The 11,121-nt window shown below is 43.5% G+C and overlaps 1 protein-coding gene across 2 annotated transcripts in view; it reads left to right on the top strand.

Annotated features, from left to right (window-relative positions):
- Positions 1-9,589, top strand: part of SLC39A9 (solute carrier family 39 member 9) — a 53,639-nt gene extending 44,050 nt beyond the window's left edge. For both annotated transcript variants that reach the window (XM_045448118.1, XM_045448119.1), the window contains 4 exons: positions 1,416-1,484; positions 2,926-3,011; positions 3,502-3,636; positions 5,631-9,589. In XM_045448118.1, coding sequence (XP_045304074.1) covers positions 1,416-1,484; positions 2,926-3,011; positions 3,502-3,636; positions 5,631-5,861 — 521 coding nt within the window. In that variant the 3' untranslated portion in view covers positions 5,862-9,589. The remainder of the gene's footprint in view (positions 1-1,415; positions 1,485-2,925; positions 3,012-3,501; positions 3,637-5,630) is intronic.
- Positions 9,590-11,121: the final 1,532 nt, after the last annotated feature.

Genomic DNA, 11,121 nt, shown 5'->3' on the forward strand with positions numbered 1-11,121 from the left:
AACTGGGGCTTTAGCTTCCCTTCCTTGTAGTATTTTAATTAGAAGATAATTTTATTTTTAGTAAAAAGATAACATGTTACTTTACTTGTATGTGTTTTTTCCCACTGTAAACCATTCTTCCTATGTGCTGGGTTCCCCCAGAAGATTAAATCCCTTGGAATTTATTTGGCCAATGTCCATCTGTCATTTCATCTGGCATTTTGATGTCCTCATCTTTAACTTTACATTGTTTGGACATTATTGACTTGCTGGTATATTTCCTATTATAGCAGTAACATTCATACAGAGAAATGTTTTTCTCCCCTCTCTAATAAGGATTTATTAAGCAGCTATTGGGTTTCCATTGCTGTGCGACATTCTGTAAGACATGTGAAAAGGGAATGGAGAGAAGTGGAAAATTCACTTCTGTGCAGTTTACAGTCAGTCTGGGGACATCAGACCTATCTGAGTGAAAACAGTTTTGCATATCTCAGGTGGTGATATAGAAGAAACTGAAGTAGTATGTGCACTTAGAGCTCTTGGCAAGGGGAGCCTTTTGAGCTGGAATTGATCTTTAATTCTTTCTTAAGGGAAGTAGTCCTAGAATTGACTTTGAACAATGGCTGTGTTTTGGACTGAGGAGCTGAGAAGTTATGCACATGCCAAGAATTAAAGACGAGAGATTTGAGGAAGGGAGAATGAGAATGTTTTGTTAGAAGGTGTTAAAGAAGCTGGTTTAACTGGACTGAATAGTGAGAAATAAGATGACACCAGTTGATAAAGAGCTTAAGAACCTATGAATGGAGCAGTTTGGACTGAGTTTGATAAGCAGCAGATTCTTAGCTACTTAACTGGCACGTCAGAAGGGTGGTGATTCAGAGATGAGCATTCCGACAAGGATGTATAAGACGAATCAGACGAGGGAGAAATGAGAGCTAGGGGAGACCAGCTGGGAGCCTGTTGCTAAGTCAGGCTCAAGTTGATGAAAGTTTAGGTTAGGATGATGGCGATTAAGTGGAGAAGGGCAAGCATGATAGACACTTTGGTCTTGGAATAAAGCTAAAGTTTCAGGAGGCCGGGGAGAGGAGCAGGTAGGCAGTGACAATTCAGTTGGTCTGGAGAGAAGTGAGGAGAGACCACAGAGCACTTTCCAGGGAGAGCCGGAGCGCTCAGGGGTGCAAGGCAGCTGAGGCAGTTAGGGCTTACGTATTGTCTGTTCAGGGAAGGCTGGGGCAGATGAAGCGTTCCCTCCTGCCCACTTCTTTCAGGACAGGAGAAACTTCTAAGTGTGTGAAGCCAGTCGTGAGGAAAGACAGTCAGGAGGAAAACAGAATCTACTTTAAGAGCTTTGAAAGAATTCTTCCACCTCCAGGACAGCGTTCTAACAGTTTCTGTTTCACATTGCTTAATGACTGACTCGCTTATTTTTACTTCAGATCCAGAAACAGCAAGGCCCAGCAATTCCAAAATCACCACCACGCTGGGTCTGGTCGTCCATGCTGCAGGTAGGGCGGGACTGCAAAGAGAGCCCTTTCTCTTCTGGTGCACCATGGGGAGTTTAGTGTTTACATCCCAGGGACCACCCCCATGAAAGCTCTTGGGCTGGCCTTCAGGGAGAGGGTTTCATGATGAAGTTCTCCAACCCAAGTATAAACCCTGGCGTACTCAGTGTCAGGGTTTTGCGAGCTAAGAATGGTTTTTATATTGTTTAATGGTTGAAAATATTTTGTGGCACCTGAAAATTACATGAAATTTAAAGTTTAGTGCCTGTAAATAGTCTTTTTGGGAACACAACCATGCCCACTTGTTTACATCTTACCTGTGGCTCTTCGCACAGTAATGGCAGAGTGCTGCAAGAGAGCAAATGGCTTGCAAAACCTGAAATATTTCCTCGTTGGCCCTTTAAGAAAAAAATTTGCTGACCTCTGCCCTAGAACCTCATCTGGAAAAGAGTTTTGACACTTTTATACTGAATAGCCCTGTTGCTCAGTGTATACCTAAAGTGCCAGTTGAGGCAGAGGTGGGCCGTAGAATGCAGAAGGCTCAGCATTGCTAATTGGGCATGCCTTAGAATGATCACCAAAGACCAGTCCCAGTAGTGGGATTCTGGGAAGGACAAAGGCATGTGAAATGTGGCATGCTATTACTTGGACCTTTCTAACAGAACATGCCTATCTGACAAAACTTTAGCCAACCGGCCAGCCAGTGTTTACTTTTGACGTATAAATCATCCCTGTAAAGTTGTAGTGTTCTTATGTTGTGTTTTTTCATCTATAAGATGCAGAGTTGCTTTCTTTATAATCTTTGCTATTTCTGCTATTACAGTTTGATTAATCAGTGGATTATACCTTATAATACTTTATATAGACTTTATATACTTAGATACTTTATATACTTTCTGGCATCATACTTTTCTAATAACAGCTGATACATTGAATATTTGGGGCCAGGTGCTAAGCAGCTTACAAATGTTATCTCATTTAACCCTCATGAAAACCCAAAGAACACATACTTCGCTGAACCCATTTTAGAGATGAGAAGACTGAGGTTGAGAAAGGTTAAAGAACCTTCCCAGGGGCGCCTGGGTGGCGCAGTTGGTTAGGCGTCCGACTTCAGCCAGGTCACGATCTCGCGGTCCGTGAGTTCGAGCCCCGCGTCGGGCTCTGGGCTGATGGCTCAGAGCCTGGAGCCTGTTTCTGATTCTGTGTCTCCCTCTCTCTCTGCCCCTCCCCCGTTCATGCTCTGTCTCTCTCTGTCCCAAGAATAAATAAACGTTGAAAAAAAAAAATTAAAAAAAAAAAAAAAAAAAAAAAAAAAAAAAAGAACCTTCCCAGAATCAAATGCAGGTCTACCTGACTCTAAAACTCATATAGGACTAGGACACTAGTATAGATGCTGTTGTTGTTGTATTTATAATGTTTTATGTTTCGTTTTTTCCAAATTTAGCCGACGGTGTTGCCTTAGGAGCGGCAGCCTCTACTTCCCAGACTAGCGTCCAATTGATTGTGTTTGTGGCAATAATGCTACATAAGGTAAGGGGAATCCTAGTGAAAGGTTTGATATTGAATATATTCACAATTAAAATTTCTCTTTGGTCATTAACATTTTCCTGGAATGGGGAAATATTTTCAGCTATTTTCATAATTGCCCTTCGTTTGAGACAGTTGACTAGATGGAAGGGATTTTTTTATGGTCCTATACACAAATTATTAAATTCTCTACAGATTTCTGTATTTTATAATAATTTTTGTTGGTAAATATTCTTGTTTTTTTATAATCTTTTCTTGACTATTTCTCTCTTCCTACTGTCTAAAACACACACACACACACACACACACACACACACACACACACACGCATAGGATATTTTCTTAGCTTAGAACATTAGTTCCTAAAAGGCAGAGCTCAGTCTTGATACCATGCCTCTTTTTTTCGGTGAGAATTCAGTCCAATGACATATACTTCATAATATAGAAGCAATCCATACTTTAAGAGTATTTAAGACTAATTTTTTTTTTCCAGGCACCAGCTGCTTTTGGGCTGGTTTCCTTCTTAATGCACGCTGGCCTAGAACGGAATCGAATCAGAAAACACTTACTGGTGTTTGCACTTGCAGCACCAGTTATGGCCATGGTGACATACTTAGGACTGAGTAAGGTACGTCTTATTCGTTCCTAGTTTCTCTAGACAAGTATCCAATTTTTTTGTGATCTACCAGAATCTATGGTCTTTTATGTTGAGTTTCTCAGTTAAGTGACTCTCTCAAACTAAAAATGAAATTGGGGCTCCTGGGTGGCTCAGTTGGTTAAGCACCCAACTTCGGCTCAGGTCACGATCTCACGGTTAGTGAGTTCAAGCCCCAGATCAGGCTCCTCGCTAACCATGCGGAGCCTGCTTGGGATTCTCTCTCTCTCCCCCTCTCTCTGCCCCTCCCCTGCTCGCTCTCTGTCTCAAAAATAAAATGATAAAGAAAAATGAAATTACGAGTAAAAACCAGTACAAGGTAAACATCTCAATTCCAAGGCATTCCCTTCATAAATTTACATCTTCCTGTTCATTTAATTTGAAAATGTCTTCCCCTTCAATTCCGAGAACATTTGCACATATACATGATCTTTCAAATAACGTAACTTAAGCCTAACCAGACTCACTAATTTTATTTGACAGATGTATAATAAGCCACGGCACATATTTAATGTTTAAGCAGGCACGTGAAGAGTGAGGGACAAGCAAATGGCAGCTTTGAGGAGAATAGGGGATGAGCAGAGATGTCTATATTCTCATATCACCGCATACTAAATATCCAGTTCTTTATCATTGCGCTGAACATAACGTCAGACTTGAAGTAACGTGTCTGTCGCTTGTCAGTTCTGAGCCTGGGTATCCTTCCCCTGCTGTTCGAGTTGGACCTTTCCCTGTCTTCCAGTTCTGTCCACTGGGGCTGCGGGTCTCATTGACCTGTTGTATTTCAGTGTCAGCTGGCAGGTGACAGGAGGAGAATCTTAGCACCAGACCGACTTAGGGCTCGTTCATGGAACTGCTTTCCCATACTCTCTCTGAAGGTCACTGATTCTTCTGAGTGTCACTCAGTTCATAGCTGATACCACAAAACTTAAATTCTTTTTTAATGTTTGTTTATTGTTGACAGAGAGAGAGCGAGAGCAGGAGTGGGGGAGGGGCAGACAGAGAGGGAGACACAGAATCCGAAGCAGGCTCCACAGCAGCTCTGGAGCTGTCGGCACAGAGCCTGACATGGGCTCGAACTCACCGACTGCAAGATCATGACCTGAGCCAAAGCCAGACGCTCAACTGACTGAGCCACCCAGGCACCCCCAACAAAACTATATTAAAAGGAACATATGAGAAACGAGGTGGTGAAAACATGGTTAAGTTCATGTTAATCAAGTTTGTTGATCTGGATTGCTAACGAATGAGGTGTCATAAAAACCCTCTCTGATCGTTTGAAGAGCCTTTTCTTCTTTCAGTCAGTATATAGTTCCTTTTAAGTATTACCCTGTGTATCACTTCATTGATCATCGGTCAAAGTCTTTAGAACTGTAGACAGAAAGGTGTAATTCTGGAGGCATGGGGTTACATGTTACATTATGGCGTGCTCCTTTCTTAAATTTTTAATTATTGTAGTCCATGGGTCCACTTTTTTAATAGAAAAAGTTGAAATTAATTGTGTCAAGATTAGCTTAGAAGATGTTTCTAGCCTCTGAGGGCAGGTGCTGGATGTTGATTACCACTGTATCTCAACAGCTGGCCTGGAGCCTGGTGTATAGGGGATGTTTGTTAACTATTAGTAGAATAAATGAGTGAATGTACGAAATTTAATATCTGCATTAATAATGCCGTTGATTCCATTGTAAGAATAATACGTGCCAGACCTGTTCATCCAGACTTGATGTTTGCTTGAAGAAGCAATTGTGTACAGTATCAATAGTCTTAAACCCTTATTTGGAAGCTTCTCATCAATCACAAGATTGCTCTGATCTCAAGATGTCCCCAGTGTCCCATAGTGCACCAGTTGTGAATACTGAGTGTTTTTTTAATTGGAACTTCTTCCTGACCCTGAATTTTAATTGTTCTTCTCCTTCTTCTCCTCTCTCTCTCTCTCTCTTTCTCTCTCTGTTTCTCTCAATTCACAGAGCAGTAAAGAAGCCCTTTCAGAGGTCAATGCCACTGGAGTGGCCATGCTTTTCTCTGCCGGGACATTTCTTTATGTTGCCACAGTACATGTCCTCCCGGAGGTGGGCGGAATGGGGCACAGTCACAAACCCGACCCCACTGGCGGGAGGGGCCTCAGCCGCCTGGAGGTGGCAGCCCTGGTTCTGGGTTGCCTCATCCCACTCATCCTGTCAGTAGGACACCAGCATTAAACGTCAGGTTCCAGCCTCAGTCCGTGGCTGTCCAGCATCCGGTGAGAACAGCCAGCGCGTGACAGCTGCTCACTTCCTCAGTGTCTTGTCTCACCTTGCCCATCTCCACCTGTGTTCCTAGAGTCCGGAGGGAGGTGAGATTAAAACCTGGAGTCATGGAAAGCTTTTAGACGAGAAACGACACACCGCGACTGGATGTGGACATTCCGTTGTGTTGTTTTTTAAAGGGCCCTTGGCGTTTTGAGTTTTGATGTTTCTCTTAACCCCTATTCTCAGGGAAGATGGAATTTCATTTTGAGGAAAAGTGGAGAACTTCATACTCACGATGAAATAGTAATTATGAAAGTACAGTGTTCTGTAATTAAGCTAAATCTCTTTGTTAGTTTAGAGGCTCCGCCGCTTACTTTATCCATTGATTTTTAACATGGTTCTCACCGTGTAAGACTGGTGCTTTAGCATCTCTGCCACATGCCTTGATCAAGGTCATAATGTCCACTGTCTTAGATGCTAAAGAGAATTGTCATCTACCTGGGGCAAGAGTCAGGAAAATGACGGCAAGACACATTAAAAGCTGACTTTTTACTCGAGAGCTGTCCATTGAACAGGGGGTGTCTGGAGAGACTTAACACCTCCTTTCACATCTGCCTCTTTAAAGAGGGCCCGCCCTTCCATCAAATGGAGCCACAGAGATGGACTAGCATCGGAGGAGGTGACTAGTATTTCTTTTTAAGTTCTCTTTTGCAGCGTACCTGCCTACAATGCATTCATACAGAGGAGCCAAGTTCTGGTAGGTTCAGGCCTCCCCCCAGCCATTCCTTCGAGAGCAGTCAGATCCCAAAGTACCTTTTGAAATTGAGGGGTATTAATTTTAAGTGAATTTGGATAGTGACTGACATCTTTGTAGTAATCTTTTTAAAATTGAGATTACCAAAACCTATGTTGTCCCTTTTTTTTTTTTTTTTTCTTTTTAAGTATTTATCTTAGCAGACCGGCAGTCCCTCCGGCAGAATACTCGGTGTCCCGTGGGAAGTGCTAGGTCAGCGTCACATAAGCACCTGCAGCAGTGAAGACGGTCACGATGTATCACAAGTGGGAAGTGTTTGCCTCTTGATTTAAAGCTTATTGAAATCATGTCTCTTGTCTCTTGTCTCTTCATCTTTTCCGTGCTTTCCTCCTGACTTGCCCCTCCAGCGCCCCCTCCCTCTAATGTGCTGCTCACTGCTGACAGCGACGTTAGGATTTGTGTGAATTGAACTCTCATCAGGACAACCACTTCTTGAACGGTGATGATGAAGATGACATTGTCTCTTTACTTTATTCCCTTCAATGAAGTCACTTTTGTGTCAAATGCAACTCTGCTAAGCCCTTAAAATGTCACTTCCTCATACGTGAGATGATGCAGTCACTAATATTCTGGTAATTTAAACAATTGAGATAGTAAAAGCGTTTAACAAACTAGGATGATTTTTCCGTGTTTGCCAAAGTCCCTGTAAAACTTTGTGTTACCGACTCAGTGTATAATACTGTGTTATTAATTTATTTTGATTTTCTGTACCATTTCAAAAACACATTATAGAAAGAGGGAACCAAGACCATTTTCTTCAGGGCAGTGGGTTTAGGAGTCCGTAAAATGTTTTATATCACGTATATGCCAGCATGCCTGTAATTTCTTTATTTCCGTCCTAGATTTGTCACTGGGTCAGCAGCTATGGAAATAGACCTCGAGAGCCCCCTGCTGGCTGTAGACCAAAGTAGCATAAATAGGAGGCGGTTTCGTATAGTGGTTGCAGCCATTGCATACGCGCTTAAAACCAGCAGAAGGTACAGCATGGAAAGTCTGAGTGACTTTTCCTGATAGCAGCTCTGACTTACGAAGAGTCTTGGGGCTTCATGTGGTCCTTCAAGATGTCATGGTTGCCTTGATTCTCCCTGGACATTTACTTTGTTAAATAAATAGTACATTTTAGTGTCTGGCCTGGTTTGGATGGCAGCACTCTCTGCCATACTGTTGTATAAGAAATGATGAGAAATTTGTTCTGCTGGCCAAAGCCTCTTGCAGCAGTGCTCTGCCATCACTAAAAGTGTGGCTAGAATAGCTTGCTGGGTAGGTGGGGCCTTGAACTCTGGCAAGGATCGAACCATCAGACTTCCAAATTTGCCTTCCCCTCTGGACCTCACATTAACAAGCAAACCTTTCAAGGCCTATCAGCTCTCAGAAGCTATGGGCTTCCCCAGATTTTAAAGCTGCTGCCTCGGGAACTACTCCTGTGTCTCCTGGTCTGCAGGCAGAAATAGCCATACTAACCTTACAGGGCTCAAATGCATCTTCAGGCAGCAGGGGACCAAGCAGCATGGCAGAGGCCTTCTTCACTGGGGGAAGAACTTGCTCTTGGTGGGCAGTGTCCCAGAAGAGGCCACAGCAGTGGTCGCTTACTGGCACATTTCAGTTCTGTTTTCCTCTTGTTTAAAACTGCCTCCCGCTTTAGATGTAGATGCCTTAACGCTCTCACACATTTGAAAACGTTGGCAATACTTAAGCTGCTGCCATGATTACAGATGGAATTATTGGCTACCAGAGAGATGCAGTTGATGAAAAGCATGGTCCTTCCTTCCTCATAACCAAAGCTAATCTTAATTGCAATTTGACTCCATTTCCTTGGTAGGGATCAATTTATTCAGATTCCAGATGCACTCTTAAATGGCAAATTAAATTGAAAAACACTACTGATCCATTCCCCTCACTTGTTTCCCAGTGAATTGATATCAGTCCCCATTTCCCCGAAGTGGCGAAGTTCCAGGTCTGGTGGCTTTCCTGCACCAGAATGTAGTGAGTTGGAAACGGCTCTGTGTTCTCTCTTCCCCCCATTACCTTTTTATTTCCTTATTCAAAACAGCCGAGTCAGCCGTGTTCCTGTATAATGAATTATTAGAAAATGGAGAGAGGTGGTCATTTGGAGGGGTCAGTTCTTTGTAAAGAGGAGACCATGTAAGTGTGTTTCTTACCAGCCTACTTCTAAGGGTCACTTTCTGGTGTTTCTCTTGTTGGAGGATTAGAGCTAGGAGGACACCCCCACATCGGAGTATATTATGCCCCTCAGACACATGGTAGCCAGGTACTAAACACGGGAGCTGTCTGCCAACAGCACAAGCCCCCAGAGAATGTTCTTGCCTACATGGCTCCTGGGCCCCTTGGGAGATTGAGAATAATGACCAGATTCTTCTAAAACCACTGCAGTGCAAGGTGATCTACAGGGGAACCGTCGAAGATTTCTGGTCAAAACAGAATGATCCCAAGAGCACTGTTGGGAGATGCCATGAACTTAAAGCCAACGACATAGCCCCCTTTGTAGCTGAGACATCTAGATCGATCGCCTCAGGAGACTTGAGGGAAATTTGTGACTTGTAGGAAAGGAGACAACCATTGGGAATTCTCTAGATATGCTCAGCCTAAACACAAGGAACTTGGCTTTGGTCTTTTTTCTGATAGCATCTTCTAGCAAGTTGGAAGTCTCATGGGATAAAACTGCATTTCCCCTGGTTCAGTAGCCTGAAGAGTGATTTTAAATGTCCCCTTTTCTGGATCCTTTGTAAACATGAAATCATTCCATGGATGGCTGCCTTATAATTTTGTCTCTTTCCACGTTAATTGTGAATGGTTAAAAAAAAAAAATTTTTTTTTTTGCTGTTTTCTGATTTGTTTTATGATATTAAATTTTTATTAGTGCATACCTTATGTGAGTGGCTCATTACTTCCTCTCTTGGCAGTTTGCTTCTCTGTTTGATGGCTAGACTTGACCCACATCTCAACATCAGAAAAGGTAATGAAAATCTTTGAAGGCCAGAGAAAGATGTGCCCACTATATGATATCCTTAAGGAAAGGGGGAGGGGAGATGAAGGACTCAATACACCAGGTGCCCCCAGACATACTAATTCATTGACTTTTATTTTTGCTTTGCCTTGGTCGTTAGTAAATATTATTTAAGAAGGTAGCTGCCTGCTCCCAGAAAAGAGAAGCAGGCAACAGATCTCAATCACAGTGGGTTCATTTCAAAGGGCAGAGCTGCTCTATGAGAATACAGAGGCTGAGACCAACTGGCCCTGGAAATAGAGATTTTAATGGAAGTACAATTTGTAAATTCGTTTCTAGTTCTTCACAAGCTAGGGCATCCTACAGTGTAGTTTTTATAATGTCAGAAATAAGCAACCTTGTGTCCAGTCCCTATGTCTAAAATGCCCTTTCCCCTAGCTCCCTCGCATCCTTCCGGTCTGGGTCTAAAGCCTCCTTCAGTTAGGCCTCTTGTGACCACCCTGCTTAAAACTAATCTGCCCACTGTGTCCCAGTACTTTTTACCCTATTCTATTATTTCCTTTCCTGTAGCACTGGTCATCTTTTAATCTGCTTTATAATATATATCCTTACTGTGTCCTTCCCTGCCAAAATACAAGCTCCAGGAAGCTAGGTTCTCAATAGATACGTGTTGTTAAATGAATCGGTGTGCCAAGGAGGTACTTTCTTTCTAATCTGTGGTCCCCCCACCCCCCATTTCCCTGGCACCAGCTGTCTCCCGAATCGGTGGCAGGACCAGCTGCTGACCTTACTTGCACCTCTGCCCTTGCTCACACCGGGTGAGGGTTTGGGAGTCAGCAAAGAGGTGAGGAGTCAGTGCATGGGGCTGAGTGTACAGGTGGGAAGTTAACTGGGTTTGGGTTCCTAATCCACGACCAGCTAATGTTAGTAAGGTACCGTGTGACGGATGGGGGACCGGAACATCTGGATCCCACTTCTGGCTCAGCTACTGATTTCTGTTGTGATGTTAGCCATTGCTTCCCCAGTTTGTAAATTTGGGTCAGAACATGAGGGACAACGTGTGTCCCATTCTGACTGCCTTATTTATAGAGGGATCCTGACAAATACAAGAGCCATGAGAGGAGGGAGCCCAGTGGAGACAGGACGGAAAGCCAGGGCATGTGAGGAGGTGTCGAAGGAACTGGATGTTTGCCTTCATCTGGAACGTTCTCGGGGGCAGAACTTGATAGCCACCGTCAGACTTCAAGGGCTGTCATGTGTAGGAGGGCATAGATCCTATATTCTCCAGAAGGTGGAACGGGGTGTAAGCTGAGCCTTACCTCTTCATTCAGCAGCGTCAAGTGAACCCTTCCTACAGACGGGGCCCTCACGAGTGCCGAGTGTTCAAAAGGGAGGAGGGATGGCTCCCGGTCCTTAAAGAGCATGTGATTCAGAGAGGGATTCAGACAAGG

Source organism: Leopardus geoffroyi, chromosome B3, assembly GCF_018350155.1.
Source record: "Leopardus geoffroyi isolate Oge1 chromosome B3, O.geoffroyi_Oge1_pat1.0, whole genome shotgun sequence".
In the NCBI taxonomy this organism is placed as follows: Eukaryota; Metazoa; Chordata; class Mammalia; order Carnivora; family Felidae; genus Leopardus; species Leopardus geoffroyi.